Below are 25,636 nucleotides of genomic sequence, written 5' to 3'. Positions count from 1 at the left end.
TAACCTAACCTAACCTACCCTATTGATAAAGATATTTAAATAATGTTTTATATAACTTTCTCAATATTTTTATGTATTTTTCATTAGTTTTACCTTTGAATATTGTTTAAAAATGACTATATAAATATTTACATGCCTAGAAATGTATAAAAATTGGCATATTTATTAACTTTGAACCCCCATAACTTTTAATGGGGGTGTGGTCGCCACGAACTTTTTATGGTACAGTGGTGGGGGAGACCTCTTTCGATCCCCCATCATCTAGACCTTTACCAAAAGTAATATCTATTTCCTTTGTTTCAACCACCAAGAAAGCGTACAGTGATTGGTTAATGGGCCAGTCTTATGTTTATCGAACAATCATAGTTCTTTCTAAAGTAGACATTAAACTGCCAACTAAATTTACAGGATATATTTTAGGTTACACTTGTTAGTTTCAAAGGAAAGTGGAAGTAGAAGTAGATGACTACATGTTGAGCATTTGCTTAATATTGTAATATTAAATACCATTTAAGGCTATCATAAATTAACTTATACTTGTAAATCGATTAAATAGAATTTATTGGAATGTGAACTGTCAGTAATATACGAGGTGTGGCATTTAATTTCTGAGAATTTCGTTATAACTTCCCATCTAACAACACTTCGGGGTTCGAATTCATGTTGTTGCAAACAGTGAAACTTCTTTTAGTACTAGTAGAAGTTTGAAATCCTCCGCTAACCGAAAAGTGAAATCAAGGTATCCGTTATGATAAGAGGGGTTAAAGCACAACTGTGCCCCTATGACGACAGTTCTAAACTCCATAACTTCAAAAAGCTACAAAGGATGTTTCTAGGGATGGAAAAGGTGGTGACAACAATGCATAGGGTTAAAGAGTAACTATTGTGAAGCCCTACAATAAAGTACCTACTGTTATCATCACCATAAGGTCGTCAGTCTTAAGACTGGTTGGACATGCACCTCCACCCTTTCCTATCCTGAGCTAATCTTCGTATTTCCCTAAAACTAGAACAACCCACATCCCTAACTATTTGCGAACAGTAATCTCATCTAGGTCTACCTCTACCCCTCCTAACTCACTCCCGTTTCTGTCTCTAATATGTCTCTGAATAGACTTTCATGTCTGAGAAGGTGTATTCTTTCTAATATCTCTTCATTTCCAACCTACTCTATCCACGGTATCATCATCATTCGCCTGCAACACCACATTTCGAACTTTTCCGCCGAGCCCATCATTCATGTTTCGCACCCGTACAGCGCCGCGTTCCAAACATTTTTCGAATTTCTAAATTAACCGTTCGCGAGCATAGAAGTGACTTCTTTTTATTGAAGGCGACTCGACCCTGTGCTATCCTATATTATTATTATATCCCTACTACTCCTTCCGTCCTGACTTATCTTACTTCCTAGATACCAAAAATCAACCACTTTTTCTAATTTTTCTTCTCCTAGCTGTATGTTCGCTCTTTCCCTATTTTTTGCCCTTGCATTCCAGTATTTTTGTTTTACTTTTATTTATTTTCATACAGTACTGTTTTATAAGTACCGCTTCCATTTTACGAGGGTGGATTGATAAGTTTCCGGCCTGACCAAGAAAAACAAGGTTTTTAAAAATTTTTTTTTTTTATTTCTCAACATAATCTCCTCCAAGGCTGATACATTTCTCATAGCGGTGTTCCAGTCTATTAATGCCATCTCTATAGACTGATTCGTCAAGCTCCTCAAAATAACCATTTACAGCTTCGATTACTTCTTCATTGTCCGCAAATCTCTTACCGCCAAGCCATTTTTTGAGATTAGGGAACAGAAAATAGTCACTCGGGGCTAGGTCTGGAGAGTAAGGAGGGTGCGGCATCAATTCAAACTTTAGATCGTTGATTTTAGCCGTCGCAACGATTGACGTGTGCGCTGGTGCGTTATCGTGATGAAACAAGATTTTTTTCTTCGCCAGATGAGGTCGTTTAATTTTCACCTCGTGGCTCAAACGTTGCAATAAGTCTGCGTAGTATTGACCAGTGATAGTATTACCCTTTGCAAGGTAATCAATGTATATAATACCTCTTGCATCCCAAAAAACAGTAGCCATAACCTTGTTCGCCGAAAAAATTGTTTTTGCCTTCTTTGGAGTTGGTTCCCCTGGTCCAATCCACTGTTTAGACTGTTCTTTGGTTTCAGGAGTGTAGTGGTGGACCCACGTTTCGTCAACGGTTACGAATCGACGCAAAAATTCGCTTGGATTACGCTTATACAATGACAAATTTGCGGTAGAAATGTTTTTTCGAATCAATTTTTGGTCGACTGTTAGCAAACGCGGCACCCATCTTGCACAGAGCTTTTCCATATGCAAATGTTGGTGCAAAATATGTTGCACACGTTCATATGACATCTTACAGGTCTCAGCTATCTCACGCACTTTCAATCTGCGGTCTCCCAGCACTATTTGATGAATTTTTTCGATCATATCTGGAGTTGTGACCTCAACGGGGCGTCCTGAGCGAGGCCCATCAGAGGTGCTCACACGACCCTTTTTAAACTCGGAAACCCACTGCTTAACGGTTGAATATGACGGGGAGGATGTCCCCAGTGTTGAGTCCATCTCTTTTTTAATTTCCTTCGGCGTTAACCCCTTCAAATAAAAGTATTTGATGACAGCACGATTTTCCTGCTTTTCCATTTTTACGAAAACCACAGAGGCGTCTTGTTCAGCGTGCTGTCAAACCTACACTAGCAAGGAGATCGGGCTGAAACTATAGCTACAAGCTATCCAAGGATGGTACTATAGAATGTCACCTCAAGGTAGGCCTAGTGGCGTCATCTCTTGGTTAGGCCGGAAACTTATCAATCCACCCTCGTATTTAAAACTATCTCTAACTCATCCTTGCTAAATGCTAATACTGATATATCTTCTGCAAATATAAGTATACTAATCTCTTGGTCCTGTATATTTATTCCTACAATTGTACTGTCTTTAATGACATTGATCGCTGATCGCGTCTTCGAGGTATATATTAAAAAGCAGCGGTGATAGTGTACATCCCTGTCTGACTCCCTTCCTAATATTTACTTCTCCACGTTGCAGCTTGTAGCCCCAGCTCTACAGCTGCCTGTTGCTCTTTATACAAACTAAGTATAACTCTTCTGTCTATGTAACTCATGTCTACAATTTATTTAACAACTTATCCCATTTAACATTGTGGAAAGCCTTTTCTAAATTTACAAATCCTATGTAAACACTCTTTCCTTTTTGTATCGTTTTCTCTATTGTTACCCATAAAGCTAAAATGGACTCCCGCGTTCCTCTATTTCTTCTAAACCCAAATTGATCTTCCCGTAATAGTTCTCGAGCTAATTGTCTCACACCTATCCTATCCTCTCTTTTTAGGTATGTTTACTACCACGTTACGTTTATAATCCTCTGAGACTTTCCCCGTCTCGTAAATGTAACTAACTAGCTTAAACATACGATCACTAACCTCTTGTCCTGCATGTTTTGCAATTTCCGCCTGTAAGCCATCTATACCTGGTGCCTTATTATTCTTTAAGTTTTTAATGCTACATCGAACTCTTATCATCAAAATCTTGCCTACTTAGCAGGAATTAATTCACTTGTGTTTTATCTACAAATACTAGGAATTAAATGTCACACCTCGTATTAAAATTGCTTCCTCAAACTATTTAAAGTGTACTGACTTTCATAACTTCACATAATTGTGTAAATTAATTTTGTGAACATTTTTATAAAACTTGGCTAGCAAGATCAAATACCTACCAGGAATAACAAAAAAAAGTGTTACACTTTTTCATTGGTTGACATATAGCTCGTTTTAAATTGATTAGATGCCTACTGTTCTAAATAATTGTTTTCAATATTTTCCAGTGCTGCCGTAGACACGCTCACGCAACAAAATGTGGCGATAAAAAAGTTAAGTAGGCCATTCCAAAACGTCACGCACGCCAAGAGGGCGTACAGAGAATTCAAGCTCATGAAATTAGTTAATCATAAAAACGTAAGTATTACTTTTATTTTTTGCTCTTTGCTTAATTGTTTCTATTTTTAACAACAGTGAGCAGTCAAATTAAAAATTGTTTTAAAGACTTTCTTAAGGAATTAGTATTAAAAGAAACAAATTTTGCTTTGCACATGGAGTAAAAGCAGTGGCGGTCCATGAGTGCGTTACACAACTAGTGAACAAAAAAACAGTTACTTTTACTTTAAAGAAGATGCCTCTTTTTTCGGTTTGTTTATTTAATAATTAAGCATCAAAATAATAATTTAATCAAAGAACACTTTGTTGCAATTAGAAGTTCATGTTTCAACGTCTTGGGACAATAAGGGTTTGTTGCAAAGAAAATGTGCTCCTGACTGATGAGGTTTAGATCATTTCTTATCTGGTTAGTTACGAGGGTGGATTGATAAGTTTCCGGCCTAACCAAGAGATGACGCCACTAGGCCTACCTTGAGGTGACATTCTATAGTACCATTCTTGGATAGCTTGTAGCTATAGTTTCAGCCCGATCTCCTTGCTAGTGTAGGTTTGACAGCACGCTGAACAAGACGCCTCTGTGGTTTTCGTAAAAATGGAAAAGCAGGAAAATCGTGCTGTCATCAAATACTTTTATTTGAAGGGGTTAACGCCGAAGGAAATTAAAAAAGAGATGGACTCAACACTGGGGACATCCTCCCCGTCATATTCAACCGTTAAGCAGTGGGTTTCCGAGTTTAAAAAGGGTCGTGTGAGCACCTCTGATGGGCCTCGCTCAGGACGCCCCGTTGAGGTCACAACTCCAGATATGATCGAAAAAATTCATCAAATAGTGCTGGGAGACCGCAGATTGAAAGTGCGTGAGATAGCTGAGACCTGTAAGATGTCATATGAACGTGTGCAACATATTTTGCACCAACATTTGCATATGGAAAAGCTCTGTGCAAGATGGGTGCCGCGTTTGCTAACAGTCGACCAAAAATTGATTCGAAAAAACATTTCTACCGCAAATTTGTCATTGTATAAGCGTAATCCAAGCGAATTTTTGCGTCGATTCGTAACCGTTGACGAAACGTGGGTCCACCACTACACTCCTGAAACCAAAGAACAGTCTAAACAGTGGATTGGACCAGGGGAACCAACTCCAAAGAAGGCAAAAACAATTTTTTCGGCGAACAAGGTTATGGCTACTGTTTTTTGGGATGCAAGAGGTATTATATACATTGATTACCTTGCAAAGGGTAATACTATCACTGGTCAATACTACGCAGACTTATTGCAACGTTTGAGCCACGAGGTGAAAATTAAACGACCTCATCTGGCGAAGAAAAAAATCTTGTTTCATCACGATAACGCACCAGCGCACACGTCAATCGTTGCGACGGCTAAAATCAACGATCTAAAGTTTGAATTGATGCCGCACCCTCCTTACTCTCCAGACCTAGCCCCGAGTGACTATTTTCTGTTCCCTAATCTCAAAAAATGGCTTGGCGGTAAGAGATTTGCGGACAATGAAGAAGTAATCGAAGCTGTAAATGGTTATTTTGAGGAGCTTGACGAATCAGTCTATAGAGATGGCATTAATAGACTGGAACACCGCTATGAGAAATGTATCAGCCTTGGAGGAGATTATGTTGAGAAATAAAAAAAAAAATTTTTAAAAACCTTGTTCTTCTTGGTCAGGCCGGAAACTTATCAATCCACCCTCGTATATCAGTAACTGCTGACGGGTAGTAACTTTACTATGGTAGCTCCCCATAAATAAAAATTCAAAGGATTTAGATCAGAAAAATAGAAAATACTGCATCTTTAGCCATTGGCGAGGAGTTATCTTTTCTTGGATTTTCCTCTGCCTCTTGTTACACCAGTATCTCCTTTGATATTTCTCTAGTTAGTCTTTCGTGGCTTAGGGAGGTATAGTAAAGTTTTTCCACTGCCATCGGTGTGGTGCCGTCGATAATCAAAGTTTTAACTACCGTGTACATGCTTGTTCTGTTCTTTGTTCACACGGACATGCCTATATATACAGCTTTAACTTTTTTAGCATAGGGTCGTCAAATGGAAGTAGCAATCCACGGTCTTCAATTAAACGGGTTCTTCTACCCAGTATTCTTCAGTGTATCGGAACATGCTTGGTACCATTCTCCACTTCAGCCCATCTAAACCACATCCTATGCATGGGTTGGCTATCTTCATGGTATTAGTAGTGAGCACCCGGCCCTTTAATTTCCCCAAAGAATCCCATAACGAGCGTTACGTGGGTCTCTTCTTTGGTGACAAGGTAGTAGGCAAATCGGTTCCCATTCGGTTAAACTTTCTTTTGAACACCACAGCTATTCTGCGGTCTATATTCAAGGCTGCGGTGTCATAATGAAACAGGGAATTCTCTTTCGGGAGAGCAAATACGTCTTGGGGCCTTTCAAATGTAGCTCCAAATTTGGCTTTAAACAAGCTCGGTGTAGTCATGAATTCTTTATACAAGGTTTAGAGATCGAATTTTCATAATTCTAATCCTTGCATTTTCGAAACTGTCGCCAGTGTATGGAGTCAATTGGTTAAAATATACTTTTTTTGGCTTCTATTCGGTGCACATCCAATTCGGTAGATGACATCATTTATTCGCTTGACGATTTTGTGTGGACCTTTCCAGTGCTGTTGCAGCTTCGGTGATAGACTTCCCTGAAACTCTGTATTGTATAGCCACACCAGCTCTTCTTCTTGGAATCCTCCATTAGTGTTTCTTATGTCATAGGTGTCCTTCCATACGATCACTAGCTATTTACTTGTGGGAACGTACTTCTTCGTGGATGTCATCAAGTCAGTTTCGGAATTCACTAACGTAATCGTCTCCGGTAGCATCCTCACTAAGTTTACAACGACTTTAAATTGCATGGTAGTCTCAATTCCTGATCAAACAGTACTTTTACTGGTATCTGTTCAGTAGTTTGATTGATAAATGATCGACATTCCATAAGAAACAATGGCAGATAACGATCTTGGTCCGTGTGGTGTTTGGAGACCATCTTGGACAAGTACTTGTTAATGGTCCTAATAATTCGCACCATCATTCGATCGGATTAAGAATGCAGAAGTGTAGTCCGAGTTTCGTGAATTTCCAGTGTCTTATAAATGTCAAAAAGATGTTTAACGAATTCTTCCGTTATTGTGGTGGCTGTCTGCTTATGAAGAGCATACGCTTCCACCCATTTATTTATTTCCAACATCGGTTTCCGAAAACGACCCTGTGCCATCTACGGTAATTCTTTCAAATGGGCTGCCGACATTATAGTGACGCAGGGACTCTTTTGTGCATTTCTTACACCAGTCTTCATCGTCAATTTTACTGGTGACCCAGCGAAATTGCTCATGCACTCTTCCAAGAGTCTTGTGAACCCTAAAATGATCTCTCTAAGAATAGTGACGAAAGTACTGCAGGAATTCTTTCACCAAACTTCGCGGTATTTTTAGTTGATGTCTTCATTGAATAAATCTTGGTTTTCTACCACCCAGGCCGTTTTCTTCAACAATAAAATTCCATTGGACTCATAACGATTTCACGTATATAGATTTAGCAATCACTTCTTGTCACACCTATGTTCTTCCGTCATTTTTCCATTCTCGGAGCATTCTCAGGACCGAGTCTTGTTCCCTTGATGTTATTAGGGTGTCATTATTCATCCGTGATCCTTCTAACTTTCTCGTGCTTCTCGACATGCCTGAAGTGCTTGCAGTTTTTTGGGCAATGTCTTCGGTTCTATATCAAAATCGTATTCTTAGAGCTTTTCTATCCATTGTGCTACTTGATCCTTAGCAAATTTAGCAATCATTTTAAAGCAGCATGGTCAGTTCTTCCATACAAGTACTTGTAGAAATGATCCACGCTCTTTACTATTGCTAACAATTCTCACCTGGTTACACAGTTCCATTGAGACTTGGATAGAGTTCTACTGAAATTTCCCAGCTGTCAAAGGGTAACTTACTACAGGTGTGGAAGCGAAGAATTGCTTTAACTTCTTGAACGTAGTTTGGCAATCCGGTTCCCAACAAAAAGGTCTACTTCCTTCGGTAAATTGTGTAAGAGCCTTGGTAATATGTATTGGCAAATCCAGGAACGTATTGTCTATAATATGTACAAAGGCCAAGGAACCTTCGAAATTGATGTGCCTCGGTAGGTACTGGTCACTCTTACACTTCAGTCTTCTGCTAGTCGACTGAAACGCTGGTCCTTGAAACTACATGCCCTAGTTGACTTATTCTTGAAACAGCTTGCATTTCTTGGGGTTAGTTTTAGATTAACATCTGGAAACCTTTGGAATATCACTTTCAAATTTTTCATGTAGTCGCTAAAGTCTTTTCAGATTACAGTGATGTCGTCGATTTATAGCAAGCAAGTATTCCAATTTTGGCCTCTCAAAATCGTCTTCATGAGCCGTTCGAATGTAGCTGGCGCGTTGCGTAAATCGTAGATCATCACTTTAAATTGCCACAGTTTTGTTCCAATGCATAATGTCACATTCTCTTTTACTTCAGGATCTAAATAGACTTTCAAGATTTACCGTTGAGAATATTGTCCATCCGGCAAGTGTGTCCAAGGTACGGTCGATTCGATGCAAGGGGTAGCTTCCTTTCTTCGCCACATTGTTTAGCGTGTTGACACATCCTTCTTGTTGACCAAAACTACCGACAACATCCAAGGGCTGTTAGATGGTTCTATTACCCCATCTTTTTGCATATCGCTTATTTCTCGGTATCTTCCTTTTTGGCCAGTGATAGTATTCTTAGTCTCTGCCGGATAGGTTGCTCGTGTTTATTTTGTGAACAACGACATTGGTTCGCTCCTTACTGACATTTTCCATTTCGAATACAACTTGGTATTCTTCAATTAAAATCCAATAATTGTTATTACTCAGCTGGCTTGCATTGACGTTCTCGAACAAAGCTTCTGGAATCCGTTGAACTTTTCTTGTTTAGGAATTATAAATCCCTCAGTATAATTTCCATTCTCATTAGTCTTTTATCAGTAATTTCTTATTGTGAATTTTCTATATATATTTATATTACATATTACTAAAATTAAATGATAACATACAAGAGTTGTATCCACGAATTTTTGAGACTACAAACTTTTGCAATTATTTTCAATTAGAAATTTGGCATAATCACGATTGAAATGGAATAAATCAATTAATTTTATATAAAATGAATACATATTCTACTTTTATGTTCCAGATTATTGGGTTACTGAATGCATTCACTCCCCAAAAGTCTTTAGAAGAGTTCCAAGATGTGTATTTAGTAATGGAACTGATGGACGCTAACTTGTGTCAAGTAATTCAAATGGACTTGGATCACGAACGCATGAGTTATCTTCTCTATCAAATGCTATGTGGTATCAAACATCTACACTCCGCTGGAATAATTCATAGGGTATGTTACAAAAATTATTTGGGAGTAATATTTGTCTATGAATTTGTTTATAAAAAATTCGTATCTGTATTACTGTTTCCGTCCCACAAAACGCAAGAAAACCTTAAAATACATACAAAAAGTTCATGGTAATCCGTATTCTGTAAACCACGAGACGCCGATCGCGATTTTGATCCTATTAGATCTTATCAGTACCTACATCGTAAACAGTTTCGACAGAATACAGATTCACTTTGCCTGGTGCCTTAAGATAGGGATTTATGAATTACTACAAACATGGTGGTTAACTCCATCTGTAGCGTATTACTACCTTTAATGGAATTCAGAAATGTTTTATACGGTCCATATGTATATCGACTTGTTGAACTGAATTCACGACGTAATTAACCTTACGTGGTAGACACGTAACTAAACAGAACTAAAAGTTCATGGTAGTCAGTATTCTGTCTAAACCGTCAGCCTTAAGGCAGCAGATAGAGTGGGTAGAGTTTTTTCTGTCGAGACTGTTTACGACGCGCTATTTACATTTTTGGCGTTTACCGCGCTGTTTACAGCAATTCAAAACATATGATAGGTAGTTCTTACGTGACTGAAAGGAGAATATTGTAACGAAACACTTTTTTTCCTAATACGAAATAAGATTTTGCCGAATCTTGGGTTTGGATTTTCTTTTGTTTTTTAATAACTGTAAAAGAGTAACTGTTCAATACTGTGGCTGAAACTCTGATAAGCTTGTTGCGCCTTCTGACTCACATACCAGTTGAGGTTACGCATTCTCTATTATCCACAGTTAGTGATAAAAGTTTATTGATGAGTCGAAATATAGGTACTTGTAAGGTTCTTTTAAGTCTTGATATTTAAGTATCAGAAATTATCTGACTATTATTTATAAAAGATTAAAAAGTATTTCGTAAGTACTATATACTATAGATTTTAAGTGCTTAAATAAGTCCTGAACTATGCTACATATTTCCGTTTTCAGCCAATTCATTACTTATTTAGGATTATTAAAAAAATTTTGGGTCCTGGTTTTGTACTTTTTTAGTATTAATAATGAAATTGGGTAAATGGAGAGAATTTGTTCATTAATTGCAAGTAAAAAAATAAAGTCCACATTTTGATACAGTAAAGTAGAAAAATTTCTATCCAACTGTGAATTATAAGTTTTCGTAAGTAAATGTAATTACTCAAAGGCGCTCAAAAGAAAAATAATTATTGAGGAAAACTTAAAATTTACAGTTAAAGCGAAATATTCTTACTTAATTGCAAGCTCATCTTGGTTATCTGTTATAGAAAATAATTTCATAAACTTAATTATATTTCTTTAAAAACACATTATGATTTAAAATAACGGTAGAAAAATAAACAAATATTATGAATGTAAATTTAAATGACATTATGCAGATCTGAAAATCAAAAAACGTTACCAAAACGTTTTTAAGGTTATATCATCATTTTTAAAACAATTATATCATGATAATATAACAATATTACAAATACATACCACTTATTAATAATATTTTAGCTTCTCGTTTGACTTTTTTACTATTTTTATGATCAACCCAAAGTAAGCGTGTTATTGCATTCACCATTTTGTTATTTCAATTACATCGCTGTAATCAGTATCGACCCACCAAATAAGAGCATACAGTTTAGTACGGCCCATCGCGCAATAGTTTTTTTTCTGATAAATACTTCTTTAAAAATCAATCCTAAATTGCTGTATAAATTACGTAAGAAACCTCCAGAAATATAATACAAAAAAAGAAGGTATATGTTATGTTAACTGCTGGATGATTCCATTTATATACAATAATAATGTATTTTCATTATATTACTATAAAGTACTTGTCCAAGACATAAATCATCATTTCAATTGTTCATGGACCCGTTCTTAAAAAGTACATGATTTTAAATACATGTTAGTTCTTATGAAATACACGAAAAATAATTTAAAGGCTTAAAAAAGGATTATAATTGAAAGAAAAAAATTTAAGTATAAATAAGGACTTTGAAAGTAGCAAAAATTATCTGCCAGGACTCATATAAGACCTATTTTTCAACTCGGGATATCCAAAGAAACACCTAACCACAATGACAACTAGTCTCTTAATGTTTTAATCTCAGTTACAGGAATTAATATCACTTTTTATTTCCCATATTGTTATAAATAGTGAAGTTCTCAATAAGAACTTTTTGATTTTCCTATTCTGCTGGTTGATGCAGGACTCTGTTGACCTATAAACAGCTACAAACAATCATTCTAGCAAAAGTTTATTTAGGAAATGTCAAAATCGCAAATTTCTCTATTTTCTCTGGTATCAGATCACACTGTATCTCTAGAAACGAAATTTAATTCAGCTGTTTATATGATGTAGGAAAACAATATGGTGTTCGACTTTAAGAAAGATTATTAGTTACTGTTTGAATATGTAAATTGAAAGCTTCTAATTTTTTAGTAAATCAGCTGCTCAATACGTACAGATCATCGAATGTGAAAATTAATAGTTTCACTCGAAAGAAGGGAGAAACTTTATTTTGTAGTACCCATTTTTACCATCTTTTTCGTGTTAGTTAATTCAACTTGACAAAAGAAAATTCTGTCTACGTAAAGAAACAACATAAATCAGTTTTTGGTTACGGTGACTTTTTTTACGGCTTTATTCTTATGAGGCACGGTCAAACTTCAAGTAATTTTTTCTGCTCTCGATCACTTCTTGAGTTTCACTAGTCAAGCAACTTTTAGGGGGCGATGAGTATCTTATTTAAGAAGGGTGCAACTTTCAGGAGGGTTGGTTTAATAAAAAACACTTTCGGCGGCGTAAATCGATACATGAAGATAATCTTATTGACAGAGCGTCCCAATAAACATATCAGAGGGAAGCCAAACTTTGACAACGAATTTTGAATAGCACCTAATGGTTGATGGTTGAATCTTTTTCAGATTAGTTGACTAACCAACGGTACAACATTTATTTTCATTTGTCTTAAAACAAAATCTCGTAGTAAATAGAACAGTTTGATAAAAATATTCATAATTCCAAAATATTGAGGTGATTTGAATTGCCCTTCCACCTTATTGATTCTACTTGACACTATATCCTTGAACGTCCTGAGTTGTTTAAGTTTAATGGTCTATAAAAAAAACAAAAAGCATGGGCTATTTATTTGGGCGTTATCAATGCGAGACTGGTAGTGAGTGACTTACGAGTATTTCTTTCAGTTTATTTACTCGCCACAAATAAATGAGTATAATGTTGTCATTGGTCACTCTTCCAGTTATACCAAACTGTACTATACTATACTCTTTTTTTGTGGAAAACGCCGTGGGTTATTTTAGGATAACTTCATTAAAATATTTTGTCGTTAAACAGTTAACGATATGTTGCTTATTAGTTTGTAAAACTGTTTAACAAAAATGACAGTTGCATCAATTTGGAATGAAAGTCATTACGATAAAAATGAATTAAATAAGTACATTTGTTCATCGCTGATAGTATGCACCGCTATGTAAATTACACCTCAATATGTATTAAGAATACAAAAGAAAGAAAAAATGTAGATTACGTAACCATTGGTGGGCAAATGGGTATCATCAAAATAATCCTAATTTTATTAAGGCAAATTTCCACAACACCATCAAAGTATTGCGAGGCACGTTACTTTTTTTTGTGACTTATTGCTTACATATCGTGGAGTGGTGGGTTCAAGGTACAACACCACTAAACATTAACTATGTATACACATACGTGCACTACAAAATTTCGATATTAGAATCCCAAGCCAGAAGATAGACTTCGAGACGTTTACCGAAATTAATTATGAGTCGCCAAAAAACGTCCAGCATTTGGCGTATTTCATTTGCAGCAGTTATAACCCAGACATATAGTTCATTAGGGTTGTATATTGCGGTTTAGTACACTTACTGTTTCATACAATCCCATACAAAGAATGCAATCCACCGTTCAGGAAAATGCTGCCAAGAAACTGGTCTCGCAATGTATAGGGGCGTATCATCATGTGAAATAACATAACGTCATTAACATTTGCAAGGATGTACGACATGCGGATTTGCGCTACACCGATAGTGATTACTATGAAAATTCAAAATTCCGTCCCGCATGAAGCAACATTTGTCTGAGGTACTTTTCTTTCGAAGCCACTGACACAAATCTACTCGCAGCTGAAAATTAGCTTCAAGCAAGGCTTGCACTCGCAAATGATAAGATGATAAGAATGAAGCCATTGTTCTTTTGAGACACATTGGGACATGAGAGGAGCCAACGTTCCCTGCTGTTTGGCGTGTCCTATATTAGGGTTGTCTTCGGTGAAATCTAGGATTTCGTCCTCTACAACGGGGATATGGTTCAAACCCGTAAATAAGTAGTATGTCACATTATTCTAGCGACCACGAGCGTGATTGTGTGCGATCGGGCATACGTGTGTGTGAGCGGCTTATCGATTCGCCGACTAGCCGCGGGCGCTTTTCTTCATGTGCGCCGTATCTGTAAACGTGTGTTTCGTACCTGTGTTCCGGGAAAGCAATCAAACAGTTCAAAGAAAACGAGACTTTTCCGGGCGGCTTGAGAAAGTTCCCGAAAGGGACCAAAAGAGTATTTAAAGGAAGAGACGATAGCCGAAGAGTAGTAGAAATAAATTGACCGTTGCAGAAGTGAATCAAGAAATAAACTGACAGTGATAGAAGTGAAATAAATAGAACAGTGAATAGTAACAGAAGTGTAAATAAATAGAATAATTACCTAAGTTTAGTAATAATTTAATAATTAGTGTAAATAAATAGTTTTCTTCTTAAAAGTTAACTTGTTAAACCCACGAACATTACATTATTACAACAACAACTGTTCTGCAATGATATACTGAACTACTCTAATGATTTATGTATTGCTGAATTAGAGTTTATTAAACTGCACTTCAACTGACTAAATAATAGTTTTATGGGTTGGCTTAATCACATCTAATCTAATCTAACAACTAACTACGTGAACAACAAAATACAATAAGAAATACAACACTGATCCTCTATCTATCAGCTGATATTGAATACGGCGTTGCATTGTCGCATTTATTTCCAGGGCCAGAATTACATTTGCCTGTACTACGTTTTTCTTAAAAACGGTGAACTTTTGGACATACAAACGTTTACTTAATTTTTTGTTTTATAGCCCCTATCACCTCCTGCAAGCTCTACACTTATTTTTGTACCCCGAAACAAAGGATCTTCTCTTTAGTTGGTTATTACTTAGTATGGAGTAATTGGATATTTGAAATTTGACTGAAGCTTATTATGATAATAGGTAACAAATTTACGAGAAGGCGGATGACCCATTTTACGAATATTAATGTCCTAAAATTGCGATATGTAATTATAACTACATAGTTTCTTATTGGTCCCTCAATCCAAATTTTAAAAGATGATATAAAATTCGATGAAATATTTTTCTATAAGTAAATAACTTTCCGTGATAAAACCACAAGTAGTACATATGGCCATTTGATGAAACTTTTCCGATATAAGGTTTTCATTCCTTAAATTAATTATCCAAAGGACGGTGTTTCTTTTCTTTGCCTGTTTTAATTTTATCGACAAAGATTATTTATTTACAGGATTTAAAGCCGAGCAATATAGTTGTAAAGTCAGACTGCACGCTTAAAATCTTAGACTTTGGACTGGCTCGGACAGCGGGTACGACATTCATGATGACACCGTATGTTGTAACTCGATATTACAGAGCCCCGGAGGTTATTTTGGGTATGGGCTATACAGAAAACGTAGATATTTGGTCTGTGGGTTGTATTATGGGTGAGATGATAAGAGGTGGGGTTCTTTTCCCTGGAAGCGACCATATAGACCAGTGGAATAAAATTATAGGTAATTACACAAAAATTGAATAAATGATGCGTCCTATGTTTCTTATTTGATTAGAATTGAATCGATGAGTCTTTTACTGCTTGTAATAACTCTGTAATCAACAAACACAAAAGCAACACTTCTTAAAATGTTCAACTACTTTCTTATTCAATGTTAAACAATTAAACCTTGATTGTACAAATTTTAAAATCCTTTTTTGCTGATCGATCACTTAAATCGCTTTTTTCGTATTACTACTCAAATCTCGTCATCATCATCATATGGTCGTCAGTCCTAAGACTGGTTGGAACTTCCACTCTTTCCTATTCATAGCTAATCATCGCATTTCCTTAAAACTAGAACATCCCACATCCTTAAGTATTTGTAAACAGTATTCTAATCTCGTAATGATTTATAAGTTATTAGTGTTTTGAAAGCCGTAATGATTCATTCCAAAAATGAGAAACATGGCGCCTTACGAAAGGATTGTAGAATATAATATAAATTATCTAAATTAAAAACTAACTAAATTATTTTACTTTTTAAATATTTTAGAACAATTAGGTACTCCTTCCCCGCAATTTATGGCGAAATTACAACCGACTGTTAGAAATTATGTCGAAAACAGGCCAAAATATGCGGGTTTTCCATTCGAGAAGCTCTTTCCCGATTTACTGTTTCCTTCGGATAGTAGTGAACACAATCGACTAAAAGCAAGCCAGGCAAGAGACCTACTCTCCAAAATGCTCGTTATCGATCCACAAAATCGAATATCTGTGGATGATGCTCTCATACATCCATACATCAACGTATGGTACGACGAGGCAGAAGTGAACGCCGTAAGTCTCATAAAAATTTCGAAATCTTATTATTTTTTTTCTATAAGTACAAAGTTAATTTATTTTTTTTTTTATTTCGAAATTGTCTTTTTTGTTCCTATGAATGGTAGATGCGGAATGTTCTGTACCAATAAATATCGAACTAAGAGATCATGTTCGTTCAAAACAAACAATGTAATAATAATTTTCAGAATTATTGGATATATATATGTAATTGATTACCTGATTAATACCGTAACCATTACCACCCAGTTTTTAATTTTATTTTAAAGCCGGCACCAGGTCCTTACGACCATAGCGTCGATGAGCGGGAGCACACCGTTGATCAGTGGAAGGAACTGATCTACCAGGAAGTGATGGAATACGAAAACTCCCACGGAAACAATGGGAGACCGTCGTCAAGTTCGCAAGCTAGTCCTGCATCTAATTCTACTGAGCCCAATGGTACAGAATCATTACGGTAGAGCAGGTAAATGTTAAATTTAGGTACATTTGTCTTGACTGCACTTTAGTATTTGAGTCTTTCATGACGGAAACCTGCAATTAAATTCGTACTTTTTATCATAGGTAATGTATTGGAAAAGGATCTAACTCGTGCTAAAGCCTAACCCAACCTACGGTTAACGTTTAATTTCTTGCAGATAATAAATGTTATTTTTACTTACTTTAATGTTTACTTTTCAGGATTTAACAACAATACTTTCACTTCATTAAACCTAGTCGACAACCGTTGAAGTTGTACCAGAGCCATTTTAGTTATTTCCTATGTTTAGCGGCAACACGACGACGATATTATTGTGTTGTTAAAATACATACATAATATTTTAGCGAAGCAAACATTATTTTATAGATACGGGTTATTTTTTACGAACACGACGCGCGCGTATATAAATAATATATTATTATGTACGTATGTATGTACTCTGTACATCATCATCTCTCCTTTCGGTGTATGTGATAGAACGGACCGAGGGGTTTAGAACACTTGATATCGGTCGATAAGAAAAGTTAAGAAAAATTTTTGTAGCGCATAAATATGGAGAAGAAAAAGAACGAACGTGTATGTAATCGTCAACTGTGACTGCAAAAGATCCTCTTCGAAAATTTAGGATCCCAGGTTCCCATAAATCGTTTAACGGAGAAATTGTGTGTGGCGTCTAGTAATTTATTATCACCATTATTATAATTATTATTATATAATATGTAATAGTTAAATCATCGGTATGAGTTTTGTCCTATTTTCATTTTGCACAGGTTGTGTTTTTACAAGTTTACGATACTCAAAATAGTAAACAAATACAGTGTTAAAAATTAGCAGCTGGTGGTTGTCTGATTAAAGCGCTCATAATGGTTTTCAAATCCCAAAATCAAGAATGATTCCGAAATCAAAATAATGTTTCAGTACAGAAAATTTATTTCAAATCAATAACAAGATAAGAGTCTTTTGAAGATCGAGTATTTTTATTTAAATTTTAATAGTTATGGTATTTATAAAATCCCGGGATCACATTTTTTTGGTGTAAGTCCCGAGACAATCCCAGGACCAAATTTCGGTACTGGAAATTTTAATTTTTATGTTCTTTTTTTTTTCTTAGTGTTTATTACATACTAGGAAACACTATTTTGGTTCTTTCGTTGGAGAATTTCAAAATAGAAGTGTTTATTATGAGGTATGATACAAATAAAACATGAAAGTTTCACTCCTAAATCAAAAAATATATTATTATTATAACACTGAAAATATTATTTTATAACTTTCAAACCGTTGGTATTAGACACCTCGTTTTTTCCTAATATGTGCGTTGATTAGAAACAAGAACAATAAATACTAAGAAGCAATAGTTTTTAACACTGTAGAAGTCAACAGGTGTGCATTTTATACATTAGTGATATTAATATGAAAAATAAGTTGGCAAAACTGAAAAACTATGCGCGTTCGCACTGCTATTTTTAACAATACAAAGCATTTGAAAGACTGATAAAACTAGGAAACAATAATCGTGTTGTTCGTGGCAATCTTACCAACTATTATAGCAGGGATAAATGTGTTTTGAATATAGAGCACGTGAGGTACATATTAATGTGTAAGTAGAGTCGTTAAAAGATTTTTACGAAAACTAATGAATGAGGTCATTTCTGTTTAATTTCTATGGCAATCATTTATGCAAGTTGCACTCATAGAGATAATATAATACAGTAGGAAAAACATGTCCAAGGAAAGAGATGAAAAAGTGATGTTTGTTTAATGTGCATGTACATTGAAAGCTTTATACTAACACTTGGGATTGATCTATACAGCTATCAACCGTGCATGCTCAAAATAAAGAAATATAGAAAATGCATATTTTTCTGTTTCTTTCTGTTGGGGAAAAACATGGTCGGTAGACTTGCCTGCTTTATTGTATTATGCCTATGGTTGTACAACGCAATGAGCATGCGCAAAAAGAAAGAGCCTCGTTCATTTCTTCACCCTTTCAGCTCGATTGCGTGCTCTATTTATACATCTGTGCTGTTAAAATTAAATCTTTTTTATTACTTAAAAATTAATGTATGTATACTTATTTGTTTTTGTAATAAACAGAAAATGAAAAAGTTCCTATGTAAACTTTGTAATATTGTTTTGGTACATTTGATTAGTTGCTGCAATGTCCTACTTATATATAATGTTCACAATTTTCTGTTTATATTTCTTTTTTAGTTTTGCCAACTCTTTTTGTTGTTATGTTTACCGTGCACATCAACCCATTTTCGTTGCAATATATTAGTAAATAAAAAGGGAAAACTTTAAAAAGTGAAACCAAATAAAACAGCAATATTTGTTTGCTTTAAGGATTGTAGCAGGATATTGTGTACTTCTTATTTTCAGTGTACGTAAAATTATTCATTAGATTAGGATTAGATAAAAAAAAAAGTACTATCATAATAACAGTAATTAGTAATCTAAATTGTAAACGACATACCTGTAATTTGTAACGGTAAAACTCCATCCAAAAATGTAGCGAGTATGAGAGAAAAAAGGCAAATAGTACTAAACATTGTGTACAGATTTGATTCAACTTAAAGCTTTTTCTCTATGGAAATTGATTGTATATTTTGTATGTAACTGATTTAGTTATCCACGTAAACTGTAAAGTTCGTAAAGGCTATTGTTGGTTAGTATGTACGGTAAATTTTTCGTAGGTTAAATTGAGTTCTATAATTTTGCTCTAAGTTATCCTGCTGCGAATAATAATTGGACTCCATATAAGATCTCAATAAGAAACAGTTTTTGAGGAAAAAAATATCGACACTGAATTTTCGACAGTCATCTCTACCCCTCTACCCATTTGAAACTCGATTTAGTCTGAAGAAAATACGTCATAGTTACCTGGCAATAGCCTTGCAATTTCTTTACAGCTGTATTAATTTTTAAAGGAGACGTTTTGGATGTTCAAATTGAAATTACCAATGAATGATATTATGTTTGTTTTTCACCAGAAAAAGAAATTTTATGTAACATTTGTGGTTGTTAAAAAACAATTTTTGTCTATATTCATCGTCAATATTGAACTTCTTTTCTACAGATTAACAAAAATTGGTATATATATATATATTTTTTTTTTTGAAAGAATAAGATGCAATTATTACATTTCGTTTTAANATTTCCATGGAGAAGAGTAAATATTTTTGCCTTAAACAAAACACATCTTTTGCAAACAATAGGCTGTACTTTAGAAAATTGAGTATTTTAATAATTATGATAGTTAGGAAATATTGCTAAATTTGTGATCGTAATTTTAGTCAACTGCTATATATCAAAATTGCGTTTTACTGTTTTCTTTTTTATTTAACGTTATATCGTTCGTGTTTTTTTATAATTTATTAATTTATATTATACAGTACATAAGATTTGCATTTTATTTATTTTAATCGCAAATAGATTTCGTGCAATTTTTTTACGTGTTAGTTATATTATTGTATTGCCAATTCCGATTGTAAATAAATAAATATTAGATTTTCATGTTGTGAGAAAACAATTCGTTCCACTATTATCAGGTAGGACTTCAATATATTGAATTGGGTGAGTCGTTGGAGTAATTTTTATGACAAGTTGAACGTTTGTAGGAAATCACGTTTTGTAAAGTCTCCTTTATTCCATCGACTTGCTTTATGTATTTAGAATTTGTAGTGAGAAACGCTTGTATTTTCTTTGCTTTGTAAATAAACAAGTAAACATTAACCTTTCAGTTTTTAATTATATACAATACTACTAGTGCTTGCCCCTATCCCCGGCCATTTTGTATTGCTCCACTATGACGTAGTGTCGGCCATCATTCTTTTCTAATTGTTGCAGTTGTCGGCCATCATTCTTTTCTAATTGTTGTAGTTGTCGGCCATCATTCTTTTCTAATTGTTGCAGTTGTCGGCCATCATTCTTTCGTAATTGTTGCAGTTGTCGGCCATCGTTTTTTTCAATTGTTGTCGCATTATCAATGATGGCGGCCATTATGGTTTTTCAATAGATGTATAGTAAACAATGGTTAAAATTTAAAGGAATTGTTTGTAAATAGGTATACAACACATCGTACACTTCAGCATAAGAAATTGCTGACACTAACTTTCATTTACGTAATACTACTTTGCTCTGTACTGACAACACTTATAATTTTTTGTATATATATTTTAAACAAAAATTGACAATATTTAAATGAAACAAAATAATTTGTCAATATCAAACTGGAAATTCGCTTATTACTATTTTAAAGTTTTTGAGCAAAAGGAGTTACATAAATCCCATTTATGTAAAGGGAAATTATTCAATGAAATCCATGTTTTTCTCAAGCGTAAAGTTAGGCAAAAATTGATTATGTTTGGCTTTTAAGGCACTTAACAATGTTATCATAAATTTCTTTCAACATACTATTTCTGAGTTATAGAACCATTTGAATAAAATATATCCTAATTTAAGTGTAAATAATGATAAACACAAATGTTCATAATAATAAAAATTCACAAAATGAAATTGTTTTTTATTCAAAATGAATTAATGAATTATGTACATGTTTGTTGCTCTATTACTAGACACACTTAGTTTTATGTAAAATCAAGACAGTTTACTTATATTTATGATCCTCGGTTAACTTTTACAGCAGTTGTAAACTCAGTCATAGGACGGCCACTAATTCCGCAGGTTCCTATACCCACTCGCCCATTAACAGAGTCAGGAGAAGCAAAAATACTTTTATTTTTTATACCAACTTTTTTACTTTTACTTGCCTTATTTGTGAATGCCAGCCATTTATTCTTCTCAACTTCACGCTCTTCTTCTAATTCTTTAAAACGTTGCATCTTCTTAGCCTTCTTTTTCTTAAGGTATTCTTTGTTGTTCATCTTCGCGCGCTTTAGCTTTTCAGCTTCCGTTAACTGCCGTTTTTGGCCTGTGAATTCTTTTAATTCTGATAAAGTTGTAACACCACGATTTTTATAAGCTTCAAATGTTACATTTACCTGTCCATCAGGATTAATTGAATCTATGCGAGCCTCATAATATTGACCATTATCGCTCCATTTTGCCATACACAGATCACCTATTCTCCAGATCTTCTTGTTTTTGTTCTTAGCTACGAATTGTTCTACTGCTAACAAAGAGCGTGTAACTTCATCATCTTCATATAAATTATTGGTTACTTCATGGTATTCAGGCTGCTTTGCTGCTTCTTCAGCTTTATTTTTTAAGTCTAAGGTTAAATCTATTACTTCTTCTAAATCAACTTTCAGTTTCTGCAATTCCTTATTGTTTGGATCACTTAACAATGCAGCTTCAACCTGTTGCAACTGTAGTTTATAATTTTGTAGTTCGTCACCCATATTACACAGATATTACTAAAAATGTAACTCGCAAATTTGTTAAACTAGGTAAATATTTATAATTTTCAGCCGTTTACAACTTACACATGTTTATCGTCCTTGTCATAATCATGTACTTAACAGCCCCATAAATCAATTATTTCTTTGTTTTACTCCACTACCAATGGTTAGAAATGAAATATTACTATGTATAAGCTAGTGTCAAATGTATCACTGACGTAAATGTAATTCAGAGAAAATCGCCTAAAATAATTTTATGGCAGATTTTATTCTATTCTTAATTAACGAAGTAAACCTTTTTAGTTAAATTATCATTTAATGTACTAAATATCAAGTTTCTTGATTAGTCAAAACGTTTTTTTAAATCAGTAGAAAAGTGCTGCACTTATTTCGCATCAACACTGATAGAGGGCACAGATCGGTTATGGAGCATGGACAAACTCAAAATAAAAATGTTTTCACGCATTTTACTCAATTTTCCTTAAATTGGCTGTAAAACCTATTATTAACAATATTAGCAATAGTGCAATTACTAACTAATTTTTATAATTACTCGATACTAAATTATTTAATAATGTGTAAGGAATGTTTTCCAATGTGACATGACTGTTATCGCTATTATTTCAAACTTTATAAACATCTTCAACCTTTTAAAAGCTACAGATTTTATTTTATTCGGAAAATAAACCATCATTATTTTTATATATCAGGTGATAGCCAAACACTTCCGAAATGTCGAGATACACAAAATTGTGGATTAAGTAGTCCTCTTGAGATTGCATTCAACTATTCCAGCACTTCTGACACGACAGGATTGCTTTCCGGAAATGGGTTCAGTAGCGTTTGCGATTTAACTACAATCTCCTCTATCGTGTTAAATCTAAAATTTCAATTTGATTTTCATTTTTGAAAAGAGGAAAATGTTACAAGGAGCAGAATCTTGGTGGAGAATATCAAATAGACAGATCAATAAGGACTTCATATTGCTCTTGACTTGACGGGCATTTCTTGGTCGAGATATAGGTAGATAGGCTTTATTGGCATACATAAACCCAACTTTTATCAACTATGTTGTCCTCGGAAAGAAAGTCTAAATCAGTTCACTGTTCTTTCAGTTATGTCATTCTTTTAATAAAATCCGCTGGCCTGTGTCGTAGGATAATCCCACAACGTTGCAAATGATGTCGTGGACGGTCTACGTCCAATCCTTCACATTACGTTCCGAATGTCGGTTGATGATTGTCAGAAACGTTAATCGTCATCAACCAATATTAAGTCATTTTTAAAACATTTAAACGATTCTATTAAACAAGTTATTAATTTAAACCTAATAAATTTTGCAAATATCAAGCTAGGTATTACTTATAGATATTGCACAGTCGAAAATAAATTATACTTCGGAATCTGTGAATGTTTTTCACAATTTCAGAATTAGCAGGAATAAAGAAACGTATATCAAAGTTTTATCTAGACTGTGCAGTTTGGTTTGAGAAAATTGTGAATAGGTAATTCACAATACATTTTAATTGCATGATCAAGTCATTTTTTTGTAAAACTAAAATACTGATATGCCAGGGAAGAAAAAGTAGGGAAAGAGCGAATATAAAGATAGGAGACGAAAAATTAGAAGAAGTGGCTGATTTTAGATACCTAGGAAGTCAGATAAGTGAGGATGGAAGGAGTAGTAGGGATATAAAGCAGAGGATAGCGNAATGGGCATCCAATGATGCAATTGTATTGAATAAACTTAACATAGACAATAATTTAGATCAAAATATAATTAACTTTTCTAAAGAACAAGAATCCAAAACGTTAGGGATAGTTTGGAATTCTCAAACAGATAATTTTCAATATTCACTATGCAATCTTACAACACACAGTCAAATAACTAAAAGGACAATATTATCCACGATATGTCAGATTTATGACCCGTTAGGTTTATTAGCCCCTATAATTATAAAGTCTAAATTACTGATGCAGAAATTGTGGCAATGTAAAGTATCGTGGGACGAATCTTTACCGTTCGAATTGCATAGCGAATGGATAGAATGTCGAAATAAATTATTTTCATTAAAAACACTAGCTATTCCTAGACATATTATATGTAAAAATGCTAAATTAGTGGAGTTACATGGATTCTGCGACGCCTCGGAAAAGGCATACGGCGCCTGCATTTATGCAAGAAGCATGAACGATGCTGGACAATATCAGGTTTCGTTATTATGCTCTAAGTCGCGTGTAGCACCATTAAAAACGATTACACTTCCGAGGCTAGAATTATGTGGAGCAGTATTGTTAGCTCAATTATACCAAAAAACAGTACAAGCGTTAAAAATGTCATTTAATAAATGCATATTTTGGTGCGATTCAACAATCGTGTTAAGTTGGATAAACGCAGCCCCAAGTAAATGGAAGACCTTTGTTTGCAACCGAGTTTCAGAAATTCAAACTTTAACTCACATTCACAATTGGAGGCATATTAGGACAGATGAAAATCCCGCGGATTTAGTTTCACGCGGAATAGAAGCGTCTTCATTAAACGACACCCTATTATGGTGGCACGGACCTCATTGGTTATCAGAGGTTGAAGAGCGATGGCCAACACCCTGTAGTAATTTCAAAAATACAAATTTAGAAGAAAGGTTAGTCACTACTCTTTCCGTAGAAACGAGCAATTTAGAATGTCTATCTAAATTTTCATCATTAGTAAAATTACAGCGTGTTGTTGCATATTGTCTTCGCTTCGTTAACAATTTAAAGTTACCATATAATCAAAGATTAATGGGTCCGGTTTCACAAAATGAAATGAAAAAATCACTCATATTGTTATTAAAAATGTCTCAGAGAGCTAATTACGCAAGCGAAATACATAAGCTAAAACAAGGCAAACGATTAGATACAAAAAACTCCTTACTTTCATTGAACCCATTCTTAGATACTGATGGTATTTTACGTGTAGGAGGTCGGATTGAAAGGGCTGAATACTCGTTTGATAAAAAGCATCCGATTATTTTACACTCCTCCCATTTTCTTACAAAATTAATATTTAATTTCGAACATATTCGGTTGCTTCATTGTGGACCAAATCAATTACTTTCGTCCATTCGCGATAAATATTGGCCACTCTCTGGAAGAAATCTGGCACGTAAAATTACACACGACTGCGTAACTTGTTTCCGCGCGAAGCCAAAGTCAATCGCACATATCATGGGAAATCTTCCTAAAGAAAGAATTATCCCGTCACCACCATTTTTTAATTGCGGCGTCGATTACGCAGGTCCAATTTTTATAAAATCTAAAAAAGGTCGCGGCGCCCAACTCATAAAGGCGTACATATGCATTTTTGTTTGTTTTTCTACAAAGGCGGTACATTTAGACCTCACAACCAGTCTAACATCAGACGCATTTTTATCTATGCTAAGGCGCTTTATTTCAAGGAGGGGAAGGCCCTCTAATATTTATTCTGATAACGGAACATATTTCAGAGGTGCTCATAATGATCTGATTGAATTAAAACACATGCTTCAAAGTAAAAACAATCAAAGTAAGATTATCGATTTTGCTAATGATAATGGAATCAGTTGGCATTTCACTCCACCCACTTCACCTCACTTTGGAGGATTATGGGAAGCTGGAGTGAAGTCCATAAAGGGTCATTTAAAGCGAGTAA

General features: G+C 34.6%; 2 protein-coding genes across 7 annotated transcripts in view; one reads left to right on the top strand and one right to left on the bottom strand.

Moving 5' to 3' along the window:
- The window catches only part of LOC108733634 (stress-activated protein kinase JNK), a 289,264-nt gene extending 269,512 nt beyond the window's left edge, over positions 1-19,752 (top strand). For all 4 annotated transcript variants that reach the window (XM_018464880.2, XM_025973444.1, XM_025973445.1 and 1 more), the window contains 6 exons: positions 3,879-4,008; positions 9,214-9,411; positions 15,037-15,301; positions 15,836-16,119; positions 16,392-16,588; positions 16,804-19,752. In XM_018464880.2, the coding sequence (XP_018320382.1) occupies positions 3,879-4,008; positions 9,214-9,411; positions 15,037-15,301; positions 15,836-16,119; positions 16,392-16,583 (1,069 nt within the window). In that variant the 3' untranslated portion in view covers positions 16,584-16,588; positions 16,804-19,752. The remainder of the gene's footprint in view (positions 1-3,878; positions 4,009-9,213; positions 9,412-15,036; positions 15,302-15,835; positions 16,120-16,391; positions 16,589-16,803) is intronic.
- Positions 19,753-21,109: 1,357 nt separating this feature from the next.
- On the bottom strand, positions 21,110-22,135 carry LOC108733625 (survival of motor neuron-related-splicing factor 30). 3 transcript variants are annotated; one of them, XM_018464866.2, is made up of 2 exons: positions 22,051-22,135; positions 21,110-21,981 (listed from the first exon to the last, which is right to left on the bottom strand). In XM_018464866.2, the coding sequence occupies exon 2, from the start codon at positions 21,964-21,966 to the stop codon at positions 21,223-21,225; it is 744 nt and encodes a 247-aa protein (XP_018320368.1). In that variant the 5' UTR covers positions 21,967-21,981; positions 22,051-22,135; the 3' UTR covers positions 21,110-21,222. The 3 variants fall into 3 exon arrangements, with proteins under 3 accessions (XP_018320368.1, XP_018320369.1, XP_018320370.1); XM_018464867.1 differs by having other exon boundaries at positions 21,417-21,545; positions 21,607-22,107; XM_018464868.2 differs by having other exon boundaries at positions 21,417-21,536; positions 21,607-22,106.
- Between the last annotated feature and the right edge of the window lie 3,501 nt (positions 22,136-25,636).

This window comes from Agrilus planipennis, unplaced genomic scaffold, assembly GCF_000699045.2.
Source record: "Agrilus planipennis isolate EAB-ADULT unplaced genomic scaffold, Apla_2.0 scaffold67, whole genome shotgun sequence".
NCBI lineage: Eukaryota > Metazoa > Arthropoda > Insecta > Coleoptera > Buprestidae > Agrilus > Agrilus planipennis.
Note: the sequence above shows the minus strand (reverse complement) of the source record. Positions and strands in the feature narration are given on the sequence as shown.